The sequence below is a fragment of the Lissotriton vulgaris genome, chromosome 2_1 (assembly GCF_964263255.1).
Source record: "Lissotriton vulgaris chromosome 2_1, aLisVul1.2, whole genome shotgun sequence".
NCBI classification, from domain to species: Eukaryota; Metazoa; Chordata; class Amphibia; order Caudata; family Salamandridae; genus Lissotriton; species Lissotriton vulgaris.
In genome coordinates this window covers 1,843,896,323-1,843,923,545 of record NC_141687.1, presented here as the reverse complement: position 1 = coordinate 1,843,923,545, position 27,223 = coordinate 1,843,896,323, and the positions used below count along the sequence as shown (strand labels likewise).

Genomic DNA, 27,223 nt, shown 5'->3' with positions numbered 1-27,223 from the left:
GGTGGCCACATGAAGCGATGGCGACGGTGAAGCTGTATTTGACGCTGAAGAGGTCAAAGGAGCAGTCTGAGGTAAAATTTTATGAGAAGCTGCTTTGGAAGATGTAGATTTTCCAGATTTTCCTTGAGGGCGTACTAGGTCCAGATTTAACAGGGGGAGAAGCCTTTTTTGAAGTAGAAGGCACGCCAGAATCCTGAGAGGATTGGGCTTTCTTCAACACCTTCGCCCAAGGAGAAGCTAACTCAACCTCAGCTTTCCTCTTCCTAGAGGATATAGAAGACCCCGAGGCTATGCTCCTACCTCAGAAACGGGGTTATCCTGGTCCTTTATCTTCTGGAGCCACAGGAGAAGACGACCCTCGCTGTCCCTGAAGGGTTTTCTGAGGAAAGGTTCTGCAGATTTTACACTCCTTCACCTCATGATCTGGACACAGACAATATATGCATTTCTTGTGAGGATCCTCCTTGAACAGCCTTAGCTTTCCACAAGAATCACAAGCCCTAAAACGGGATTTATAAGTAGACATCTTTAGAAGGTAGAAAACCAACCAAAGTAAGAATAAACTGAGCAGAGCTCAGGGAGACTCCCTTCACACGAAGTGCAGTAGAAAATCTGAGAGCCTGAGCCTCTGGGGAGAACATTCTGGTGGGTGCTGTCGCCTGATTGGCTGCAGTTTGGTCTATACAAAATGACTAGGATAGTCACGAGTGTGGGAGTTTTTTACACTGTAGCTTAGGGCTACTTTACTTCCTGGTTTGTTATTGCCAAGATTTTGGCTTTTCTATAGGCATATTATTGCTTTTTTATGTACCATGGGACTCCCACTCCGACGACGGGGAATGATTCAGGCATGTGAATCTATGAAAGACACCCCAATACTGGAGAAGTTAATTTTATTGTATGTGATATTTATAAAGCTCGGCTATCACCCTACAGGTATCTAGGCACTATAGTACGTGAATCATCAGTCAGTGGAAGATGCCAAAAAAGAGTTACAAAGAGGTGCCCTCCTAACTATCACATTCTAGGGAACAGCCACATTTTTAACCCTTTTCCTTGAAACTGCCTAATTTCCAAAGGAAGGCTGCTCCAAAGTTTGGCAGCAGCAGATCTGAACGCCCTGCCTCCTGACGTGGCTTTGCGAATTTTCGGAGCTCTCACCAGACAGGCTGTGGAGAAACAGAGACAACTTAATGGAGTATACCACACAAAGGTCTCCTGAAGGGGTTTAGATCCAACCCCATGCAGAGCCTTGAAAATCAAGCAGAGGGACTTAAACGGAATCCTCTGCCTTATTGGTAACCAGTGAAGCTCTGCAAGAGCCAAAGAACCTGATGCACACAGCGGTCTCACCAGTGCTAGTTTTGCCGCAAAGGTCTGGCCTCTTTGGAGACGTTCAACCAAAAATGTTGGGGCCTCCAATAGTAGTCCACCCTACTAAGAATGAGATTTCCAATGAACAACGCTCTGGCCGTCTTGGACGCCAGCAGAAGGATTTTTCTCAAGGCTCTGATCAAAGAAAAACAGTTCCCCATCACCGTATTTACATGCATTTCTTGGGGTAAGTTAGCATCGAGCATAACTCCTAAATTACGTACTGCTTTGGCTCGAACCAAAGTTGGGGCAGCTGAAGGCCAAAAATTATCAGGAAAAGGGGGAGGAAGTTTCTCCACCGGGCAGTGGAGGACCTTAGTCTTATCTGAGTTGAATTTAAGCGAGTTGGCTCTTAGCCACCGAGCAGTATCATGCATAAAATCATGAAAAGTCGCTAAAGAAATTGACTGATTCCCCTCTAAGGAGAAGAAGAGCTGAGTGTCATCAGCATAGTTCACCAACTTCACACCAAGTGCCTTTATGATTTCAATCAAGGGTCTCATATAGATTCTATAGAGAATAGGGCTAATCGCCGATCCCAGGAACACCATGGTGGACATTGGAGAATTTTGATTGAAATGGCGGAAGAGAAACCGCCTGACACCTGTCGGAAAGATACAAACTGAACCATTCTAATGCCTTCCCTGACACCCCAACCTCTTCTAGTTTGGTCAGCAGGATGCCATGGTTGACCGTGTCGAAAGCGGAAATACATCTCATTTGTTTGTTCAATTGGAACACCAGAGTCACGCTGGAGAGCTGTGGAACTTCACTACTAGGGCAGGAAGTCAATTCTGCACCTTCTCCTCTTCTTTAATTATGCAGACTAATTAGCCCTTCCAAGGTCTGCTAGGCCTCTTCGTGGATCTAGCAAGGGACAGTTCCCATGAAGCCCATCTGTTGGAAAAGTCATGAAAATCCTGCACCTTCACTTCTCTCCAAAACTGATCAGTGGTTACTGCGACTGAGAGAATTTAAGCGGTGTCTTGGTAGCAATTGCTGTATGGGATTTTTTGCCTTGCACTGATTAAGAACCCTAGTAAACAAAAGGAATCCCTGTCCTGTCAAGATGGGATTCAACATCTTATCCTGGACTTCCTGAGTGAATACGAACAAAGGTATGCAGTTCAGCCTATGAACCGATGGCACCAGAGTCATACTCATCACTCTGGGTCATACTGGTCCAAGAAGAAAACAAGTTACTTACCTGTAACTGTAGTTCTCCAGTATTGGAAGCTTTCATAGATTCACATACCTGAATCATTTCCCAGTCATCGAGACGGGAGTCTCCGGTACATAAAAAAGCAATGCTTAGTAGTATAGCCAACTGAAAAGAGGCTTAGGCCAATTTCTCTTTTGCAACCCATAACCTTTGTTATGTAAAAAAAGACCAACATTTTTCCCTTAGCCAATCAGAGCTCCTCACCCTCTAGAACCCTCCTGAGAGAACCTTCTGCCCCTCAGATTTTCAGGCACTTGTGCTATAACACCCTTTGTGCCTAATCTGAGGTGAACCTCTCAGGGGAGGAGGGTGGGCGTATGTGAATCTATGAAAGCTTCCAATACTGGAGAACTACAGTTACAGGTAAGTAACTTGTTTTCTTACTCCAGTATTGGAGCTTTCATAGATTCACATACCTGAATCAGAATAGCGAGCAGTAAAACATAGCACATTTTGTTTTGTCACCTACTTCTCCCAAATAGGCAACACATAATCTTCCCTCAGAGCAGTATTTGTATATAAATATGCATAGACAAATTATTCATAAATTATATACCAGACAGCATACAACAATAAAATGTGCTTCTGTTACCAACGAAGGAAGGAGGGATGACAAAGAAGGCTCACCATTACTGGAAAAGGTTCCTCAGTACAGCTTGTCCCACTGCTACATCGCCTCTCGCATGAGCGTCTAGGCAGTAATGTCTGGTAAAGGTATGCGTACTCCTCCAGGTAGCCGCCCTGCAGATGTCCTGAATGGAGACGCCTGAAAACAGAGCAGTAAAGGTTGACACCGATCTTGTTGAATGTGCACGAACACGCGCACCCAACGGCTTCCCCGCCGCCTGATGACAGAATTGAATGGCGTTTGAAATCCATCGTGCAATTCCCCGTTTTGACAACGGGAACCCTTTCCTAGGGGCACTAAAAGCCACAAACAATTGTGTCGATTTTTTGAAAGCTCTTGTTCTTTGCAAATAAAATTTCAGACAACGCTGAGCATCCAGAGTGTGGAGAGTCCTCTCTGCAGCTGTAGATGGTTGAGGAAAGAATCTTTTAAGGATCAATGGCTCATTCATGTGGAAATCCGTTGGTACTTTCGGAATAAACTTCGGATTTGTTCTGAGCTCTAACCTGTCCTCTCTGAATTGCAGAAAAGGTGTTTGCGTTGTAAGTACCTGTATCTCTCCCACTCTCCTGGCTGATGTTAGAGCTAACAATAGAGCCACCTTCCAGGATAGGAATTTTAGATCAGTTTTGTGAATTGGCTCAAATGGTGGTTTCATCATTGTGATAAAACAATGTTCAGCTGCCATAGTGGAGGTGGAGGCCTGATAGGTGGGTAAGCTCTAAACAACCCCTTCATGAATTGTTTTACAATCCTTTCCGACCACAGAGACGGACCCGATGAGTTTCTCCTGTATCTAGAGACCGCCGCTAGATGCACTTTAATTGAGGCATGGGCCAAACCTGACTTTGCCAGCCGTAGTAAATATGGGATGATCTGATGTGCCTCTGCCCACAGAGGATTTAAGTCGTTCTCCTAACACCACAAGCAGAATCTTTTCCATTTCATCTTATATGTTTTATTAGTGCTTTCAGCCCTTGCTTTTGCCAGGATCTCTCTGCATTCTGCCGATATGTTTAAGTGATGAAATTCTCTGTATTCAGGAGCCAGGCCGCTAATTGCAGTGATGTCGGGTCTGGATGCTGCACCTGTCCCTGAGCCATAGTCAACTGTGCTGGTATTGGCTGTAGACGTATCGGTTCTGTTTTTGATAAAAGGAGCAGTTCCGTGAACCAGTGCTACCTGGGCCACCATGGGGCTATCAGTGTCATCCTGCACGGCTCCTTCTTCATCTTTGTGAGCACTCGCGGTAGAAGGGGAATTGGCGGAAAAGCGTAGACAAAGATGCCTGACCATGCCATCGAAAACGCATTCCCCCACGATCCTCGTTGGTGATGCCAGCTTGCAAAGTATTGGCATTTCTTGTTCTGAGCTGTGGCAAACAGATCCACTGTCGGCATTCCCCATTTGCCAAATATTTCCAGTAGTATGTCCTGATTAAGTTCCTACTTGTGACAGGTTGTCTTCTGCCTGCTGAGAGTATCCGCTGTCTTGTTTGCTCCCCTGGAAGATGTACAGCTTTTAGAGTTACTTTGTGCCTTATAGCCCATTTGCATATCTTCTGAGCTTCTCTCGACAGGGAGAGTGATCTTGTGCGCCCCTATTTGTTTATATAGTGCATCGCGGTTGTGTTGTCTGTCCACAATAACATCGATCTTCCTTCTACTCTTGGCAGGAAGGCTAACCATGCCAAACCTATTGTCCTGAATTCCAATAGGTTTATGTGAAGGTGTTGTTCTTGTTTCAATTGGCCGCTGACTTGTAAGTCCTGGAGGACTGCTCCCCATCCTTCCAGAGAGGCATCCGTGGTAACCACTAATGGAACTGGTTCGGTAAGGAAGGAAAGACCCACCGAGATTTTGCTTCTGTGAGTGCATCAAGTTACCGCCTGCAACATTGGTTGCGTGACGTTGATTTTGTCCTCGAAGGATCCCTTTGCTTGGTACTTGGTAGATCTAACACCTCTTGTAATGGACGCATTCTCAATCGACAAAGGGGAATGAGTGGTATGCAGGAAGACATTGTCCCAAGAAGCGATTTGTACTTTCGGACTGAAAGACACTTTCTTCTCCTGAACTCCTTGGCCAGAGATACGAGTCCCAATTGTCTTTCTATGGATGGGAATGCCTTGTTCTGTGACTTGTCTAGGATTGCACCTAAAAACGTGATCCTTCTGGATGGTTGAAGAGACGATTTTTTCACATTTAAAGTCAGACCCAGATCTGCAAACAACTCCATGCATGCCGAAGTTGAAGATTGAGCCGCTTTCTCTGATGTCGCCTTTATCAACCAATCGTCTAGGTATGGGAATATTTGGTGTTTTTGTCTTCGCCAGACATTTCGTAAAAAGTCTTGGGGCAGACTTGAGGCCGAACGGTAGCACTCTGAACTGGTAATGGTCCCTGCCCACTGTAAATCTAAGATACTTTCTGTGGGAAGGATGGATGGGGATATGAAAATATGTATCCTGTAAATCTAGGGAGGTCATTTGGTCTCCTGGGTTTAAGAGTAGCCGAATATCTTGGAGTTCACCATTCTGAATGACTGTTTTTTGAGGTAGGCATTTAGAGACCTTAGATCCCGGATCGGACGCCACTTGAGAGCATTCTTCCAGATCAAGAAGAATCGGGAATAAAATCCTTTTCCTCTTTGGGAGTTTGGTACCGGTTCTATTGCTCCCTTTTGGAGCATTGCCAGAATCTCCAGACGCATCTGAGATAGATGTCTGACTTCCTGATACGTAGGTGGTGTGGCAGGAGGGAAGTGTAGAAATTCTAGAGTATTATGTGGAGGACCCATTTGTCCGATGTTATCCTCTGCCACTGATGTAAATAGTGAGTTACTCTTCCACCCACGGGAACATTTGGAGGGGTTGGAGCATATGAAACTGAACACCGAAGGTTGTATTGTCTATTATTGTAGTATTTACCTGGATGACCTCCTCGTCCTCTGGGAGCAGATTTAGAGTAGCTTCCAGACCGTCTCTGTCCGTACTGCTGCCGGTATTGCTGTGATGAGGTAGTATTAGAAGGTGTATCTCCCTTGTTGGTATCCACCTCTGTAAGATGGTTGTCCTCTTCCTCGAGCGCCTGCAACGTACCCAAGGCCTTCGCTGTATCCGTGTCCTTCTTAATACTTTGAAGGGTTTCATCTACCAGACATCCAAACAAATCCTCCCCATCAAATGGCAGATCCAGAATCTTATTTTGGACCTCCGGTCTAAAGGCAGTGGCCCTCAGCCAACCCTGGCACCTTAACCCCTTAAGTGCTGCGTCGGTGCGTTGGCCGACGGCAGCACTACCTCCCCAGTGCTGCGCACGACCATTGGACGTCCATTCAGCACTGGTTCCAATGGACAGCGCAGCACTGGGGAGGGATGTTTAATAGCATCTATGAGGTTAAAACTGCAGCTCCTCCTAGGGAGCGAAAGGCTGTGGTAGCGATGTCCATCGTGCAGTCGATGACTTCAGCTGAAGTCCTCTCACCTTCTTGCAGAACCTTCTTCTACTCCTGTTTACTGCCTTCCGGAAGGAGGTCAACATATGTTGCTATATAGCACCACATTTGCCTGTCATATCTGCCCAGAATGGCAAGGGCATTAGCTGCTCTGACTACGAGAGCTGACATCGAGCAGAATCTTTTACCTGCAATGTCCAAAAGCTGTCCATCCCTGTCTGGAGGCGCAGAAATAGGCGCTGACGGGTTCTTTGATTTTTGTTGCGCTGCCTGCGAAATTATAGAGTCCGGTTTAGGATGGCCCAGCAAACACGCTGGTGCGTCCGAGGGCGCCTTATACTTTTTGTCCAACCAACCATACATGGTATGGATCCGACTGATTTATGATAAGGCTCTTTCAAATCATTCATTTTCAATCTTTATTTCGGCCATTTGGCCATAAAAGATACACATATACAATCACAATGGATCAGCACATTTACAATATAAAACAGTGGAATTACATATTGCTAAAAATGCCTTAAAACTGTAAATCTTAAAATTAGGAGGAAACCAGCGTCTTTAAAATGCGGTTGCGGGTGTGCCAAACATTTGTGAGAAATTTTGCCAATGCAAAGACAGTTGGGCCTGAGACATCAGATTTTAAAATCCTATACATTGGGGCATATTCCCTGCAGCCCATGTTTCTAATCAGTGGAAGAAGCCAATATTTCCTCGCAACCCTGTAAGCTGGGCAAAAGAGGGCCATGTGTAAATCAGTTTCCTCCGTGGCGTCACAGGCCGGACACTGCTTGGTAGAGGGAAGGTGAAGACCAGGAGCTAGTAAAAGATCGAAAGGGCAATGTACCGTATCTCCATTGGAGAAACAGCTTTCTGGCAAGCACTGGGGAAATGGCATCCAAAACCCCCTCAAACCCATATAGGTCCTTACTTTGTACAAATACAGAGGATAATGACCCTTCAGCCTGGCTGTCTAGGACCCTAGCTCGTTTTTGTTCATGGTATGCATTGGCCAGGGATCTTTTAGAAATGTTAAGTGCGGCATTGGCAGGATCAGTCCATAAATCAGAGAACCCCAGTTCCATACAAGTATTTTGGATGTATTTTATCCAGGGGATCCGAAGCGCTTTCGGATGGGTCAATAGTTCCATCAGTTCCCCCCTATAGGCTGCAAGATCATTACTACTCCACAGCCTACGCCAGAAGGCTATGGGTCTCAAACCTATTTCTTCGGCTATTGGTCGTAGGCCCAGATCAAGCCTCAAGGGGAGGAGCGGGGTGCTGGGCAGAAGCGCGGCTATCTGTCTGATGAAATTATTCTCCGTTAGTGACAGACTACGACAGGATGTGTGTCCCCACAGTTCCGCCCCATACATGGTCGCTCCCCTGGCCTGGACCTTGTATATCTGGATGAGAGACCCCAGCGGACGGTATGAGGAACCATTCATCATCCGGGCGATGCCCCCAGTAGTTTGTGTCAATTTGAGGTTTGCCCTACTCTGATGGGATCCCCAAGATATAGTTTCATTAAGAGTCACACCGAGGTATTCGAAGGTGGAGACTCTCTCGAGCCGCGCTGCTCCTAATAGCGGGTTCGGCCGCAGTTTTTGGCTCGGATTCAAAACCATAAACTTAGTTTTGGCCGCATTAATTTCTAACCCCCTGTCAGTGCAAAAGGCTACAAATGAATCGAGGATCCTCTGTATCCCCATAGGGGTCCTAGATAGCAGCAGGGTGTCATCTGCAAACATAATTGCAGGCACCATGCTACCATTGAATTTGGGGGCGTCGGTGTAGTCAGTGGCATTTAGGTGGGCGATTACCCCGTTGACGAAGAGGCAAAACAGGGTTGGTGCCAACACACAACCCTGTCTTACCCCTCGGTCAACGGGGAATCTTTCAGTGAGTTCCCCGGACCTCCCACACCTCACTCGAGCATAATTGTTGTGGTGTAGCCTCTGCAAGATTAATAGGATGTCCGGGGGAACGCCCATCTCTGTCAGGACGCTCCAGAGTTTCCCTCTCGGCACCAGATCGAAGGCGGCCCGTAAGTCCACAAAAATTGTGTTGAGACTGCCGCCCTCGAATATTGCTGCCCTCCAGTAGATGATGTTCAATCTAAAGACCTGGTCCACTGTGGAAACTCCCTTCCTAAATCCCGCCTGGTAGGGACTAAGAACACCCACCTCTTCCGCCCAGTCCTGCAGCCGATTCAACAAAACCCTGCCAAATAGTTTCTGCGCTACATCAATTAGACTAATGGGTCTGTAGTTGGCTGGGAGGAGAGGCGAGCCCTTTTTGAAAATGGGCACCACCTCCGCCCCCAGCCAAGTACTATGGATTTCCATGCCGCTAAGAACTCCGTTAAAGAGAGCGGCAAGGTAGGGGGCCCAAACAATGGGCTCCTGTTTAAACAGGTCCCCGGGTAGGCCATCCAATCCCGGCACCTTTCCCGAGGAGAGTCCTGCTATAGCAGCAGTAACCTCGCCCAGTGTTATTGGATCCCCTTCATAGTCTGGCCACCCAACCCCAGTGTCAATAATAAATTATCCCGGCTCAGAGCTGTATAGGGACTGGAAATGTGTCTGCCACACCCCTGGAGCGATGTTTGGCTCAATTGCAGATTTGAGATTTCCCGACCCTCCACTCACTATCCTCCAAAACAGGCGGTGGTCTTTAATCGCTAGGGCCTTAGTGAGTTCTTCCCACTGGTTTTCCTCCCATTCGGCTTTAGCGTGGGCAACAAGTTTCTTATAGGCCTGTCTGCTTTCTCTTAGGTTATCCCCCCTAGACCCTCCTTGATAGATCTAAGGAGTTCCCCTTTTGCCCTTCTGCATGCTGGGTTATACCAAGGAGATTTGCATTGCCGCCCCCTACTTGGTTTCCGTATATTACTGAAGAGGTTAGGGGCCGCTGCTTTTATGAGGTCCTCATGGGCCTTACATAGTTTAGCCTGGGAGTCTTTGTTATTCGCCTCGGTCTCCAAACCCCCCACAATTTCCAGGATGGGAATTATCCCGTCGTAGAGCATGGGAAGTTTCTTTTTACTTGCAGCCAAATGCTCCCACCTGATTCTTCTCCTGCTATTTTCCAGGAGAAGCACAGGTTTGCTCCCCTCCAAAGCGGTCATGGGAGTATGTAGGCCAGGGTGAACAAGGTCGAGCTCGAGTGCATTATGGTCACTATCTACCCTTTCCGTTACCCTAAAGTCCTGAATGGTTGGCCACTTCACTATTTGGGCCTAGACATAGTCCAAGCGAGACTCTCTTCCCACTCTATTATAGGTGGTTCTGCTGGGTACGTCAGATCTCAATCGCCCATTACAGGCTCTAAGTCCGAACTTTAGGGTGAGGGCTGTGATTTGTAATGCAAGTGGGGTCCATGCCTTCGGGGGGGGAGCTTCAACCGTGGGCACTGCCCATCTAGCCTCTTCTTCCATTGAGAATCCCTCTAAAAGACCTGGCAATGGCTCAAAGTGAGAATTAAAATCCCCTACCACCACATAGGATAAATCACTGGGTAGCTCAGACAGATAGTTCGTGAGTTCATCTATGGTCGGTGATTCCTTGGCAAATCCCACAGGCCTGGAATAGATGTTGATTAAGACAAGTTTAGCTTGGTTTGGCCAAGATAGTAAGACCGCAAGAATGTCATCAGAGCTGACTGGTAGCCGTGTTGCCTCACAACCTAGGTGGGAAGCGACCCAAGTTGTGAGCCCGCCTGACGGGCGGCCCTTGCCCTCCCACCTTGCTGGGATAAAAAACAACTGATAGCCTTGGTGCCCATAGTCTTCTCTTGCCCAGGTTTCCTGAAACATACAAACGTCTCCAGTCTCAATGTAGTTTGCCCAGTCGGGGTCGGCCAATTTGTTAGCCAGTCCGGCAACATTCCACCAGATTAGTCTCAGATGTTCAGGAGTGTCGGTTGCCGTGCCAGAGAGGTGGCCAGAGACGGTTTCAAATATAGGATCAGTCAATGGTTCAGGAGCATTGCCAACAGTGGGGGCGGGTGGCTCAGGGAGTCTGGGTGAGCCATTATCCAGGGTCACAGGGTTGTAAGTAGGCAGTCAATCGACCCCATCCAGACCATTCAGGCAGTTAAAATGAAAAAAGGGTGTATCAGGTAATTGGAAATTTGGCCGTCGGGCATGATCTTTGCATCTGTGTCTACGTTCCACCCTTGTCCATTCTTCATGCGGTAGATCATGATGCATGCGAATTGGAGGGAAGAAAAAGGATACTGGCAGGGTCTGGATGGTAGAATCCAATGAACGATTCACCCCTTCACAGATATGCAGGACTGTACCCGGATCTTTGAATGTTACTAGAATGCAATCCCCTATTATTGTTTTTCTCGTCTTCCCTAGCCAGGGAGCCCTTCTGACCATAATGATCTCATTATTAAAGTGCAGTGGTAGGGGTCGATTCCAATTCAGCCATTTGATGACTTTTTTCTTCAGGGATTGGAAATCTTCGTTTTCTCCTCTTTGTAGTGGAGGGGCACCTGCTAACACCACCGTTAGCCTATTGGCTTCTGGAGGCAAGTCTGGTCTCCGTGGTCTTGGGGCGGGCCGAGCCGGAGAGGGAGAGGAAGAGCTAGCAGCTTGGGGGAAGCCAGAGTTAGTCCCTGTCTGTGAGCTAAGAGGGGCAGGGCCTGTTGGTTGTAGAGGCATATTGGTTGGGTTGTTACGTGGTGCCGGAACTTGAATAGCCATAAGTGGCTGCAAGGGGGGGGGCAGTGGGAGCGCCCTGAGGAGGGACTTTGGTAGGACCCTGCGAGACTCCTGTTTTTGGGAAGTTGCCTGTCGAAGGATTGGACCCCGCACTTTTGGATTGCTTACTAACTAAGGTGTTCAGGGTAGTAAGAGATGCCTCTAGAATGGTAAGCCTGATCTCGACTTTTTTCAAGCTATCACTAATGGGCTGCAAGAGTCAGCGAAATAAGAATTCTATACTCCCTGAGGTTGTAAGAGAGGGGGCTATATTAGTCGTGTTAACCACTAAGTTACTATTAGTGGTAACTGTGTTGGTATTTGAATCCTTAGAGGCGATATCGATAGGCGCCATGTCGTTATCCCTGCCAAGGGAGGGCACGGTTTTATGTTTTTTACCAAAATCTAGATGGGATAGTTTGGATTTTCCCTGCCCCCCCTCACCCCCCCTTGTCTTCCTTCTACGTTTACTAGGTGGAGGTCCGTGCAGCTCCACCACTACACTGTGCTTTGGCTTGCTTTTCTTATTTTTGTTCAGTGGCGGGGTTTGGGTGACCAAGTCCACTGCCATATGGGATGACGAGGATGGGGTGATTTCTATAGTCTTTTCAGGCAGGATACCAGGGATGTTTGGGGTTTCCCGTAATAGTAGGGGAAAGTCCTCTGCAGTTGGTAGATTTTGACTATCAGTGGGAGTACCCTCCTCTTGGGAAATGGGATACGGGATTATCTCGGTCAGGGGTCTGCTCATCATAGATTCGATTGAGCGACGACGCTCCGCCCTACGCCTCTCCAAGGAGTTTTCTTTGCCTCCATCTCCTTTGGCAGATTTCAAATAATTGTCCAACGTCCCTGTGTTGCTTCCCCCCGCCCTTGAAGGGGTTTCCCAGGGTGCCGGTGAGGGCATCTCCGTATTCAGTTCCTCAGTTCGGCTGGAGTTGGGGAGAATCAAATGGAAGAGGGTTGGCCCAGCCCAGCCTCTTACGGCCGCTGACGGCCACAGACGGTCCCGACGGCCACAGACGGTCCCGCCCTTGTCCCGGGCTTCTCCCGGCACGCTCCCGCTCGCTCCCGCGAAGCGGAAGCCCTAAGGACTGTTATACACTATGCAACTCTGTGATGGGCTGATAGGCGGGGGCGTGGTCAGAGGGGAGAGCAGCCCAGGTGTTACGAGTTGGGCGCGCAGGGACTCCTGGACACTGGAGTCCCTGCCAGAAAGCTCGCAGCCCCGCCGACGCACTTGCCTGCCCCGCGCTTCCCTCTGCGATGTCACAGGCACTCAGCAGAAGTCCAGGTGTTTTTTTCGAGCGCTGCGGGACCCGCGAAGCGGGTCCGGCGAGGCGCTAGGCGGCTCCATGGTGGACAGGGCACAGCAATCCACAGTCCTCTCTGGGGCAGAAGGTCAGTTTCACGCACTCCACAAGGGTCCCAGTGAGCAATGGGCCGAGCCCGCTTTTGCTCCGTTGGCGGGGGGCGTGGCCAGCGGGGAGAGCAGCCCAGGTGTTACGAGTTGGGCGCGCAGGGACTCCTGGACACTGGAGTCCCTGCCAGAAAGCTCGCAGCCCCGCCGACGCACTTGCCTGCCCCGCGCTTCCCTCTGCGATGTCACAGGCTCTCAGCAGAAGTCCAGGTGTTTTTCTCGAGCGCTGCGGGACCCGCGAAGCGGGTCCGGCGAGGCGCTAGGCGGCTCCTTGGTGAACAGGGCACAGCAATCCACAGTCCTCTCTGGGGCAGAAGGTCAGTTTCACGCACTCCACAAGGGTCCCAGTGAGCAATTGGCCGAGCCCGCTTTTGCTCCGTTGGCGGGGGGGCGTGGCCAGTGGGGAGAGCAGCTCAGGTGTTACGAGTTGGGCGCGCAGGGACTCCTGGACACTGGAGTCCCTGCCAGAAAGCTTGCAGCCCCGCCGACGCACTTGCCTGCCCCGCGCCTCCCTCTGCGATGTCACAGGCACTCAGCAGAAGTCCAGGTGTTTTTCTCGAGCGCTGCGGGACCCGCGAAGCGGGTCCGGCGAGGCGCTAGGCGGCTCCTTGGTGAACAGGGCACAACAATCCTCAGTCCTCTCTGGGGCAGAAGGTCAGTTTCACGCACTCCACAAGGGTCCCCAAATCATAAAGAAAGCATTCTGCCTGAGTTGTCTTCAGAGGCAACTGAAATCTTTTTGCAGCTCTCTCCATCAAGTTGTGGAATCCACCAATATCCACTGGTGGAGAATCCGCTGGCTGTTGTGTGGGTGATGCCGGAGATGGGATTAAACAGTCATCCCATTTATTGTGGGGCTCCGTTAGCTCCCCTTCTTCATGATCGTCCTCATCCGTGGTAACTGGATCCTGGTGATGTTGGACCTGAGGTGTTTGTGGAGTAGTGTCCAGTAGCGATTCTCTGCTGCAGACTGGAGTAGCCAGAATAGAACGGGGACGTGAAGGAGGAACTTCCTGAGGGACTACTGATGGAGGGAACCTCTTCTTATAATCTGCCAACATGAACTGTAAGTCCATCATCATGGAGGATGGCATAGCGACCATCTCTTCCTGAAGTCCTTGTTGGAAATGATGCTGTGAGAGGCTGTGATATTCTTCATAACCCTCTTCATCCTCATCCTCTTGACATTTCACATGGAGTTGTGATAGGTTACTGGCATACCCAAAGGGCCCCTCATCCTCCTCTTCATCAGATTCTTCCTCTTCCAAAAGGTGTGATGGAACTAGAGGAGTAATCTTGCTCGGGGAAGTCACTGCTGGTGTAATCGTCTTCTTTTGTTTTTCTGGAGTTTCTCGCCGTCGACACTATCGTTGACGTCGTCGACACTGCAGCAGAACCATTCCTCGCCGACGACATAGTAATAGTCTTCGGCATTCCCGTCGACGACCCTGTCGTCATCACCATCGACGATCGCGTCGTCAACATGGTCGTCGTCATCACTGCCATCGTTGATGTCGTTGTCGATGTTACCGCCGTCGACGCTCCCGTCGACGATGACGCAGTCAACAGTATAACAATCAGTGGCAGTTTCTCTACCTCTGTGGTCGTCACCGTAGACGATGATTTCTTCGTCGACACTCTCGTCGACGATCCAGATTTTTTGCTTTTCTCCTCAAGAATACTAGAGGATGGTTTCCTGAAGAATTCTTGGACCAAAGGTGGGGTCTTTGGAGGCTCAGAAGAGGCTCTCTTGGAAACTTTCTCTTTAAAAGTGTGTCCTTTGCTCTCCTTTTCTTTTGGCTGAGGAGATTTTGAAGGACTATGCCCTGAAGACCCATGAGTGGTCTTTTTTAGGGCCTTCTCAGGACGTTCCTCTGAGGAGTGAGCCTGAGGAGATCTTTATCTTTTTTTAGATCTCCTAGTTGTAGAGGAGGACTCCTGGTCACTATCACTAGAGACCACCTCCTTTCTGGCCTTGATCTTCTGAAGCCATATCAAAAGGCGTCCCTCACGATCTCGAAGGGTCTTGCTAGAGAAAGTGCGACATACTTTGCAGTCCTTGGCTTGGCGGTCCAGATAAAGACAACAAGTGCAGTCTTCATGTGGGTCATCAGTGTAGAGTCTCTTCTTAAAGCAGGTGGCACTTGCTCTAAAAAGACCCTTCTTCTCTTTCCCATTCTACAGAATGTAGATGAGAACAGCTCACAATAATCTCAAATCCAAGAGAAAAAAGATAGAAATCAAGTACCTATAAAGCTGGATATCCAGAGTTTGAGCAGAGCTCAAAGGAGACTCCCTAGCACAACGTGCCCGTAGAAAATCTGAGGGGAGAAGGTTCTCTCAGGAGGGTTCTAGAGGATGAGGAGCTCTGATTGGCTAAGAAAAAAGTTTGGTCCTTTTTTACATAACAAAGGTTATGGGTTGAAAAAGAGAAATGGCCCTAAGCCTCTTTTCAGTTGGCTATACTACTAAGCAATGTTTTTTTATGTACCCGAGACTCTCGTCTCGACGACAGGGAAATGATTCAGGTTTGTGAATCTATGAAAGCTCCAATACTGGAGTAAAGAGTTTGCTAATGACAAATACAAGAGGTGCTAGAAAACTACTTCAAACTTCTTGAGAGAGGATGTGTGTATTGGGACTTGCACTTCATATTCTGGTTGGGGTTCGCCAGCAAAGAATCCATATTAGTCAGAGAGAGGTCTAAAGAGGCCTTTTTCCAATGAATCAGACTTGGACTATGGAGGCGCAGAGATCATGTATATTGGACATTTGGTCTTATTGAAAGTCACTGAATCACACACGAGTGCACAGAGGTCTGAAGAAAAGCAAAAGACCTCCACAGCAGACACTATATTTGCTACACAACATTTTGTGCTTACCATATCCCTTTACGAGGTTGAGTAAATCTTGCAAACATCTTCGCAACAAAGAAATGTGGAATAGACCCCTCTACTTCCCAGATGATGAGTCTGCCAGGTTAAGTTCCTTTTTTTTTATTTTATTTTTTTAATATTTTTTATTGAGAATCCATGAGGCATAATAAGGAAACAATATACATAATTGAATGAAAGAGGCAAGATACAGCATAAACAAAGCACCTAAATTAACAAAAGAAAGGTAATGTAGAGGTCGGTTGTCGACTTACATAACTTAGTGTCTGACAGAATTTATTCTTATACATCAAGGAATAGTTAGTGTTTTTGATATAAATATTGTACAGTTTATGCCGGCTACAGCAAACAAATAAAAGATTAGAACAGAATATAACAAATAAGTACAATGCCGTAGCCATAGTCCTAAAGATCAATCAGTATACTACAATCTGCTAGCACGCCAAGCGGCTACTGGTGCCCAGGTCTTCATCCCCACTTCTCTTAATTTTTTCCCCTTGATTTCATACAGAGCCGCCTCTACATTATGTATTCCCAGTAGTCTAGACAGCCACATTTGGAAGGTTGGGGCCTCAGTGTCTTTCCAAGCTGCAGCAATTAAAATTCTAAGTACAGCTGTGGAAATAATAATTAAAGCTTCTGTCTCAATATCTAATTTCAGTTTGCTTTGGCATCCTATAATCATTAGTGTCAGACACAGGGTTATATGAGCATCTAGCAGTCCCGCCCAGAATGATTCAATCTCTGTTTTAATTGTTTGCCAGGTTAAGCCCAAAGGAGAAGGTCGAGCCACTCATAACGGAAAAGAATAACCTTATGCAGGCAAGTAATCTTCATATCACTACTCTGAAGCATTCTCAGTTTCTGCATCCCAATCATGGGATTTGCTGTGGCACCGATAAGCAGAAGAAATGATAACTGGTCCGCCCCAGTAATACGGGGAGTGTATGGGATTTAAGCCCCAGTACCTGTGAAGTTAGAGACACCAGAACAACTGTAAGTTACATTTGATTTTGGGTACTGGTTGATTAGAAATAAGGTCCAGCAAAGGTAGAGTAGGTACAGGAACATAAATGCTACCACAGAAACGGGTAAAAAGCACCAGCACTGGAGAGATGAAACTGTTACAAACTCTGTGCTCTTAAGTAGGAGCTCCTCCTGGAAGATCAAATCCAACACTCCGGTCTGATTGAATTGCAGACAATTCCTTGGTCTTATGTCCATGTTGATGCTGGATGGGATCCTGAAAGTAGAGTTGTTCATTCCCAAGGTCTATAGATAGGCATGACACCCCCCAGAAAAGCACTTCTTGAAGATGAAGGAATTGAAGACAAATCCTCAATGGAAGTCTAACAACGCCTCTCAAGGCAAATACTCATAATTCCATGAGTACTGGAATCCAAAATCAGTAACCCCCTAAGGGGCAATGGAAGTATACAAGTTCTACTCCATTGAGTGAACAATGTTAAGACGACGGACTCGAATTGATCAGAATGGTCCCATCTAACAAGGGAGGCTGCCAGGGAATGAAGCAGGCAGGGGGAGTCACGATTCAGTTAATTTCCCAGCTCCTTCTTTCTTGAGTGAGTCCTCTTTTTTATCTTGGACTCCCTGCTGGGGCTTCTTCAGTATGAATGTTGAGAACTGGGGGCATTGAGGGCTCCTATTCTCCTACAACATTGAGCATACACCATTGGTGACTATGTTACAAATGAGAAAAAAGTATTGAAGACACCTGGCGTAGACATAAATCTGGGATATGGATGCCCCAGAGATCCACCTCAGTGGTATAAGGTAATTTAGGCAATCTCTCAGGGTACATTTTGGTGTAAAACTGGTGAATTGATAACTTTAAGCAAGCTCTGTTGTGAAAATCACATGCACAACTCATAGTCCCCATGTAAAGGACCGAAATGCAGGCAAACCGTCTGCTGGTATGAGGGTTAGTTACTTTATTTTCCCTCACCAAGAGACCAAAAAACTCCTGTATCCTAAATACTGCTAAGTACTTCACCAGTATTTTTGTGAAGATGCACACTCAAAGAGTCACTTAAGGTAAGAGTGTGGGGTTCTGATACTTAATCACTGAATGTAGAACTTTTGAGAGTTATCCTTGGAGAAGTGTAATTTGCTAGAACCATTTTCCGATAACCCTAACTTGTCGAACACTGCAAGTAGAAAAACTGACAGGCGGGACCAAGGGACTATACTCAGTAATCTATGCTCAAATATGACCTGGAACCATGCTTGCTCCTCTACTAAGGGCACGCATTTCTGTGCAGCAAAGGTCGAGCCTTTGGTGACTTCTTAAAGGACAGGCATGCCTAACAGGTTACAGTATCTGTAATAGGTAGAATGTGATTGTCGACTAAAACAGTTATATACAATATCACTCATACTGGGGCACTGGGCTTTGGAGATTCACACAGCCTTTCGTTTTTTAGTAACTTGCTTGCATCAAAACACTCCATGCAACCCTTAAGAGAAGACCAATTTTACACAGTGCTGGACGTACAATCTTGGCACCTTTTAAATAAAAACATGCAGCTGTTAGCCAAATAATAATTTCAGCAGTACCATTAATCTTCGTATAAATGTATCTTACCGCATTCAATGATATTAGAGGTGGGAACAAATTAAGAAAACATTAGACCAATGTGAAGAAAACAAGTTACTTACCTGTAACTTTGGTTCCCCAGTATTGGTAACTTTCATAGATTCCCATGCTTTGTATCATTCCCCCGTCGTCTGAATGGGAGCCTCGGTAAATAAAAAATACCATAGCAGTAAGTACAAAGAGAAACTAGGCCTAGGCCCCATCTCATTTTGTAGCTTGTCCACCTCTTTTTGTAAAAGAGACCAAGAATTCTGTAACAACCAAATCAGAACAGCCTCACCCCTTAGAACCCTCCTGAGAGAGCCTCAGATTTTCGTAGCTGTTGCGCAACAGCCACTATCTCAGTAAAAAGGCCGAGCTTTCCCAGGGGAGGAGGGTGGGCACATGGGAATCTATGAAAGTTACCAATACTGGGGAACCAAAGTTACAGGTAAGTAACTTGTTTTCTTTCCCCAGTATTGGAACTTTCATAGATTCCCATGCTTTGTATCAGAGTAGCTAGCAGTAAGCCCTAAAAGCACATTTTGTTATAAGAATATCACTATCTTGCTACATAGATACTCACATTGGAAAATCATATATATATATATATATATATATATATATATATATATATATATATACACACACTTGTTAAATTAGCAAGGACCTCTCTGCTGGAGTAGCAGGTCGCGGGAAAAAAGACTTCAAAATCAACGGTTCATTCAGATGGAATTCAGGCGGAACCTTAGGGAAGAACTTTGGATTCATCTGTAGGATCAGGACATCCCGCTTGGATTGTAGGAAAGGCTCCACGATTGTCATTGCCTGGAGTTCGCTAATCCTTCTGGCTGATGTCAATACCAACAGAAGAGCTAGCTTCCAAGATAGGAATTTCAGGTCCGTTTTGTGAATGGGTTCAAACGGTTTTCTCATTAGCTGAGCCAAGACCAAATTAAGTTGCCAGACTGGTGGAGGAGGACGGACTGGAGGAAAAACCCTGAACAGGCCTTTCAAGAACTGCTTGATAATCCTAGCGAACCAAAGCGAAGGACCTGAAGACGTCCGTCTGAATCTCGAGATGGCTGCCAGATGAACTTTAACAGAAGAATGAGCCAACCCAGACTTAGCCAGCGAAAGGATATTTGTCAAAATCTGATGCGGACCTTAAGTGTAAGGGTGAAGATGTTTCTGATACCAGAGGCAGAACCTTTTCCATTTTGCCCTACAAGTTCTGTTCGTACTTGGAGCTCGAGCTTGAGACAAAATGTCCCTACACTCGTCTTTGAGATTCAGATTCTGGAATTCCCTGTACTCAGGAGCCACGCTGTCAAGTGAAGCGAGCTCGGGTCCGGATGGAGCACTTGACCCTGAGACCTCGTCAACAGAGAAGGAACCGGTTGCAGGCGAATTGGACGGTCCTGAGAAAGCAGGAGGAGTTCTGTGTACCAGAACTGACGGTGCCACGCTGGTGCAATCAAGATCATTCTGCACGGCTCCGCCTTGGCTTACCTGATCAACCTTGGGATTAGGGGTATCGGAGGAAAAGCGTAAAAGAATGCGCCGTGCCAGGCAATCGAAAGCGCGTTCCCCAAGGACCCCGGATGGTGATCCCTGCTTGCATAGAATCGGCATTTGGTGTTCTCCGGAGTTGCAAACAGGTCTATGGTCGGGGATCCCCAGACCAAGAACACCTCCTCCAGAATAGTTTGGTCTAACTCCCATTCGTGAATGATGGATTTCTGACGACTCCGCGCATCCGCTGTTATATTGAGCGAACCTGCGAGGTGTTCTGCTGTCAGAGCAATATTGTGAAAAATTGCCCAATCCCAAATCAGTTGAGCTTCTTTGGAGAGAATCTGTGATCTTGTCCCACCCTGCTTGTTGATATAGTGCATGGCCGTTGTGTTGTCCGTCTGGACCAGCACTAAACAATTCTGAATTCGTGGCAGAAAAGCCTGCAAGGCCAATCGAACGGCTTTGAGTTCTAACAGGTTGATGTGGCACTTGCGTTGAACTGGATGCCAGTGACCACTCACGTGCAGTTCCTGGAGCACCGCTCCCCAGCCTTCTAACGAGGCGTCCGTGGTGAGAACCATGGGAGACGGAGGAAGCGTGAATGTTAATCCTTTCGCGATGTTGTCTTTCACCAACCACCAGCCGCATGCTCCTTTCATTGCTGGAGTTACAGTGAACCTGTCGTCGAAAGAGCCCTCCGCCTGGTACCATTGCTTGTCGAGCTGCTCTTGTAGTGGACACATTCGCAGCCTGCAATGTGGAATCAATGGTATGCAGGATGAGATCGATCCGAGCAGGGACTTGTAGAGCCGTACTGACCGGGATTTCCTCTTTAGCAAGAGGCGAGCCAATAGCATCAATTTGTTTTGACGTTCCTCCGTTGGGCAAGCCTTGCAGCGTTTCGTGTCCAGAATGGATCCCATAAACCTTGCTGACCAGGATGGTTGAGGAACCGATTTGTCCTTGTTGAGCTGAAGGCCCAGGTGGTTGAACAGTTGGATGCAGGTCGTAACGGCCTTGGAAGTTCCCTGGAAAGATGGAGCCTTGACCAGCCAGTCGTCCAGGTAGGGAAAAACATCCAGAGATTGTTTCCTGAGGAATGCTGGCACCGGAGCCAACACCTTTGTAAATATCCTTGGTGCAGACCAGAGACCAAAAGGAAGTACTTTGAACTGAAAATGGCTCTTGCCTACTGTGAAGCGCAAGTATTGTCTGTGAGCTGGATGGATCGTCACATGGAAATAAGCATCCTCTAAATCCAGAGTCGTCATGTAGTCTCCTGGATTTAGCAGACGAAGAATATCCTGGAGAGTGACCATCCTGAAGGATAGCTTGATGAGATAGGTGTTGAGCTCCCATAGATCTAATATGGGGCGCCATTTTTTTGTTGTTTTGCGAACCAGGAAGAACTTGGAATAAAACCCTTTCCCCCTTTATGAAAGAGGTAAAGGTTCTATTGCCCCCTTGATGAAAAGTTGTTGGGCTTCGAGACGTAGCAGTCCCAGATGTTTTGGGTCGTTGGCACCAGGAGCTCTGTTTGGAGGAAGATGTTGAAACTCCAACGTGTGGCCACTCTGAGCGATATTCAGGACCCACTGGTCTGATGTTATAACCTTCCAACTGCTTATACAATGAGAAATCCTGCCCCCCACTGATGTCATCAGAGGGGTAGGAACAGTAAAAAGAGCGGTAGGCCGCTATTGTCGTTTGGCGTTATCCCGTCCTTGATGACCTTGACGCCCTCTCTGTGGTTGGCGAGAGAAAGACGCCGACTGGCCTTGGCGTTGATTGGAGTATTGGGGTTTGTAAGATTGGGAGGATTGTGAATATGATGAGTACCGCTGTTGGTTTCCACCTCTGTATGAGGAAAAACCTCTCCCTCTCGCACCTTTGAATGGAACTTTGCGGTAGTTCAAAGACCCCAAGGACTTCGCCGTATCCATGTGATTTTTGATGCCTTGAAGGGCTTCATCCACATGCTTCCCAAAAAGCATTTCCCCATCGTATGGCAAATCCAAAATCTTGTTCTGGACCTCCTGGCGAAACCAGGTTGCCCGCAGCCAGCCCTGGCGCCTTAACACAGCTGAACCTGCCAGGGCACGAAAAGCAGTAGTCGCTATGTCCATAGCACAATCTATTTCCTCTGAAGAGGAACGCTCTCCTTCCATCGGAACCTACCTGGCCTCATCTTTTGCTGCCTCTGGAAGCTGATACACAAACGGGGATAAATCACACCACATCTGGCGATCATACCTGCCCAGTATGGCAAGAGCATTAGAAGCTCAAACTAGGAGGCTAGCCATGGTAGAGAATCTTTTGCCCACATTGTCCAGACGTCTCCCTTTCTTGTCTGGCGGTGTTGTAAGCGGTGTCGATGGGTTTTTAGACTTGCTTTGCGCCGCTTGGGAAATGACGGAATCCGGTTTTAGTTGTCCAATTAGGCAAGCTTTATATTTCTTCTCCAGCCGGGGAAGAACAGGGATGACTGTGACAGGATTTTGCATGACCTTAATACCTTCTGACCATACATGCTCAATTATTGGGATTGACCGAATAGACTTTCTGTAAGGTTCTTTAATGTCATAAAGGAAGCAGTCTGTCTGAACAGTAGTAATCGGCAGACCAAATCTCTTAGACGCCCTCTCCATAAGGTTATGGAAACCTCCAATGTCAGCTGGAGGGGAGGTGCATCCGGATCTTGAAGGTCATCATCATCATAACCTCTATCTGGATCATGAAGAGGATCTTCCTGAAGATTTTCATCAGAGGAGACATCGTCATCTTGAATGGTCACAACCTCCTGGTAACCCTCTCTGGGTTCTGGTTCTGCAACCCGTGAAACCACTGGCGTCACTGCCGCCGCAGGAGTAGTAGGAATAGATGGAGAAGGAGGACGCTCCTGTTGTATTGCAGGTTGCGATGGAAACCTCTTCCTGTAACCCTGCAACATTAACTGTAAATCCGAAATTAAAGAAGGCGGCATTGCCACCATATCCTGACGCACTTTCTGTGGAGGCCTGTCCTGCTGGACATATTGGCGCCCTGCATTGTAATATTCCTCAGAATCTGTATCCTAACACTTAACTTGTAAGTCCGATGGGCTGTAGGCATCCCCATAAGGACCATCATCCCCCTCGTCGTCAAACTCCTCATCGAATAGCAGAGTGGGAGGCAAAGGTGTTACTCGCCTAGGAGCGGTCATCTCAGGGGTTATTTGTTGCTTTCGTAAGGAAATGCAGAGTTTTTGGATCGTCGACGACCTTGACGGACTCGTCGTCGACGGAAACTTTGGCGTAATCGTCGTCGATGGAACCGTCGACGGGACAGTCGACGAGGAATGGAGCTCGTCAACGGAGTTTTCGTCGTCGACCGAGTTCTCGCCGTCGACAGTGTCGTTGACGAGCTAGTCGTCATCACCATTAAAGCTGCCGTCGTCGACGTCGTCCTCACCACCTTCGCTGTCATAACCGTTGACGTCGAGAATGTAGACACCATCGTCGACGAGCAGGAAAGAGGCACTTTAAACGTCGACGAAGCCACCGTTGACGGAGCCATACGAGAACTCGGGTCTTTCTTCGAAGCTGTCGTCGACGTACCTGCTGATTTCGTCGTCGACGGACTTTGTTTCTTGTCAGGCTTTCCTTCCAGAGGAACAGTAGAAGGATTCTTGCCTTCCTTCTCCTTTTGAGATGGTGGAGAAGTAACAGAAATATTTTTTCTCACTTTCTTGGCTGTGTCCGTCTCCGCAGCTTGTCCCAGCCTCTCCTTTTCACCTCGGTGAGGAGATTTTATGGGACTAGCCTTTTCAGACCTATCAGAGGTCTTTGGTAAGGCTTTGACAGGGGGCTCAGCAGAAATAGAAGGGGATGACCTACCCCTCTTTCTGGATCTTCTGGAGGACGCAGCTGATGAAGAGTCCTCATCGTCAGATGAAATAACCTCCTTACGTGATTTCATCTTCTGCAGCCAAGTTAACAAGCGGCCCTCCCGGTCTCGCAAGGTCTTTGTAGATAAAGTCCTACAGATCTTACAATCTGTGGCTTTGTTGTCCGGGTCCAAGCAGTAGATACAGTCATCATGCTTGTCTTCCACAAACAGTCTCTTTTTAGAACAAGTAGCACAAGCTCTAAATAATGCCTTCTTCTCCTTGACAGACATTGCAAATTTGAAGAAAAAATTTAAAAGTATCCAAGTTGAAGATAAAAACTGAGCAGAGCTCAGTGGAGACTCCCTAGCACAACGTGCGGTAGAAAAATCTGAGGCTCTGAGGCTCTTTCAGGAGGGTTCTAAGGGGTGAGGCTGTTCTGATTGGTTGTTACAGAATTCTTGGTCTCTTTTACAAAAAGAGGTGGACAAGCTACAAAATGAGATGGGGCCTAGGCCTAGTTTCTCTTTTGTACTTACTGCTATGGTATTTTTTATTTGCAGAGGCTCCCATTCCGACGACGGGGGAATGATACAAAGCATGGGAATCTATGAAAGGTCCAATACTGGGGCAAGTGATACGAATGCCAAATTAAATAAAACACTGATGCTGAGAAAAAGCATCACAAACTCATAAAATTTGATATATGACATCAAAAGGCAAAATAGGTTGCTTGGGATGGTTAGTAAGTAGTATCAGACGATTACAGGCAGCTTTTTAAAGCATGTGACCTTGTCTTTAAAATCTAAATCACTTCAAATGAAACAAGTGCAAAAATACAAACTTATACAGCAAGTCATTTGTTAGCTGCAGATCTAAGTATTCAATGTAAATGCTTACCCAAGTTGCTGTGTGCTGGAGACACAGGATTTGGGGACACATTAGGGGAACCTGTTAAAAAAAAGGAAAAAAGGCGATGCTGTAAACTGCAGTTTTAGACCAAAACATTGGCTGGAAGGAAATGGAAGCAACGCACGCATTTAGTCGTCACCTGTATCCATGCTATGGTTCATCTGGTGGTCACTTGTTTCTCCATCTTCGCTCAAATAACCAGGAGGTGGAGTCTCTGAAAATAGGATAGACGTTTAGTTTCTCAGATGATTTGACACCTATAGAAGACTTATCAGATTTATCAGATTCTGGGGTCATTGATAGTTTAATATTATAGAGATTTTCTGCTCAGGCATTCCCTCATAGTCTCCTCTGAAAATCAACTGAAGTCCAAAGCAGTTTGTAAAGCAACACCCACACCCCTCTAAAAAGGCATATGAATGGAGTCGGGTTTACAAAGTTATGAAACTGGTACTTCAACGCATGCCGATTCTACATCAGGAGTCACATAATTTTTACTACATGTGAATTTAAAAGTTAAAGTTTAATATTACATATACAAAAAAGTGATGTGTCTACAGGCTTTATTGCTGGCTATGGATAAGGAAGCCTGGGTTATAATCTTGAATTCTCCCCTTGATTACATTATGAGAGTCTACGCATAACATTTTATCTTAGAGTCAGGTTACTGCTTGAACAAAGAGCTTTATAATACTTGGAAACAGAAACTACTCTTTGTCCCTCAGCCCCAAAATGTGAAGACGTCACACAGCAGAGTCCCAGACAATAAATGATCTAGCACCAGACAGAATCATGTGAGGGAATTGTTACTCCCACTCCTAGGCTTTACCATGTGGTAATCGGATAACTCTGTACCATCAGCTGCTGCTCTTCAATTGAAGAGGCAATCCATATTATAGATAGTGCAGAGTTGCGGGCATGAAAGATGAAACATTTAACTGATGAGTTAGAAGACTATGTTGCCACCTACTCTTGCATGCCGAGCACTTCGAGTCCTATGAACTTTAAGATTCCTAAGCATCAACTATCAATAGAAGGAAAAAGTTCATCATAGAGAATGGGGCAATTGGATAAATTCAGCAAACCCTGACCAAACTCAGCATATACCTTGGCGCTACTTTTCAGGGAGTAGTTTGCAAAAAGCATGTGGAGTAGTAAAAGTGATAGCTTTTTAATTGTATCAAAAGAAACAGGTCTCCAATATTAGCTCAGATTGCATTATGTTCAAATCAAGGAACGGTTTCCATGGTACACCATCCACATTTCTGAGGATTGACTTTGACAGATAATGAAGGGAAATCACTGCAAGACAAGCACCGGTACCATTAACTCATCACTGAAGGGTTGCACTATGTAAAACTGTCCAGAGACTCTAATGTTAAATGGTTTTATGGTGCTTAAAAACGATAAGGCTATTTGGGTCAGAACTTAACATAGTTAGTGTTTCTTAGTTTTGTCTGTAGTACATTTTTCATATGTGAATTAAAGTACTTTACTTTCATAACGTGAAACCATGATTGTGCACAGATCTGATATTAAGTGTAAACTGTGTCTCGAGGCCCTCATTACGAAATTGTTGACATTAAGTGTGGGGATACTTGGGGAAAGTGAGCGGGATTGGAATCTGATTCATACCAAGTGATTGACAATCAGGAAATTCCTGTCAGAGGCCAGCCAATGCCACAGCCAAAGAACCTCCAGACAGAGGGCACGAGATCTCACACTGTCCTGCTTTTTGCTATGCCACATGATGGTCATGTTGTCTGTCAGAATCTGGACAGACCTGCCCATGATCGAAGGCAGGAAAACCTTGAAGGTTAGGTAAACGGAAATTAGGTTCAGAAGATTGAATGGTTTCCGCTGATCCTTTTAAGATTAGAGGCCTCTAATCTCCACCTGGTCCAGGTGACCTCACCAGCCAAGAGTTTATGAGTCTGTTGCCACTGTGACCCTCGGAATGATGTCAAGTTGGTCTCGGTCATCCATCGCTGAAGGTCACGGCTGCCGCGTACGAGACATGTCTGTGATCCAACAAACACCCCTGGTGCTGAGCACCACAGCTTAAGATCTCACTGCGAACCCACATGGCCCAATAGGCATGAGGTACTAGCACAATGCAAGAGGGCAGAAGACCAAAAAGCTTCAGAAGGGCCAGTACATGGGCTTGTGAGCCAAACACAGGCATCGTATTTAGAATGTCCCTGATTCACTGATGTGCAGTAAAAGTACACTGCCCCACCATGTGCAGAATCGTTTCTATGAAGAAGATATGCTGCACAGGCTGATAGGTAGGACTACAGTTTGTTGATGGAAAAACCCAGAGCAGTCTGCAATGAAACTTTTGCAAGTAGGTGGTCCAAGACTAGCTGCAGAGTTGGCACCTTCGGGAGTCAGTTATCAAAGTACCCGAATACATGTATTCCCATCCTGCAAAGATGAGCTGCAACTATCAAAATTATCTTCATGAACACTCCAGGGCTGGGGAGGCAATGTAAAGCTGAAAGGCTGAACAGTGAACTGCTAATCCTCCACCCTGCTTGCGTCCTGGAGGTAACACGTGTGGCCTTTCAGTATTGGAACACAAAAGTACACGTCCTCCACATCCTAAGACCCGATCTATTCTCTGG

At 46.9% G+C, this 27,223-nt stretch overlaps 1 protein-coding gene across 2 annotated transcripts in view; it reads right to left on the bottom strand.

Moving 5' to 3' along the window:
• The window catches only part of SMAD3 (SMAD family member 3), a 448,888-nt gene that overhangs the window by 83,091 nt on the left and 338,574 nt on the right, over positions 1-27,223 (bottom strand). For both annotated transcript variants that reach the window (XM_086958005.1, XM_086958007.1), the window contains exons 4-5: positions 24,736-24,810; positions 24,585-24,635 (exon numbers count right to left, since the gene is read on the bottom strand). In XM_086958005.1, coding sequence (XP_086814131.1) covers positions 24,585-24,635; positions 24,736-24,810 — 126 coding nt within the window. The remainder of the gene's footprint in view (positions 1-24,584; positions 24,636-24,735; positions 24,811-27,223) is intronic.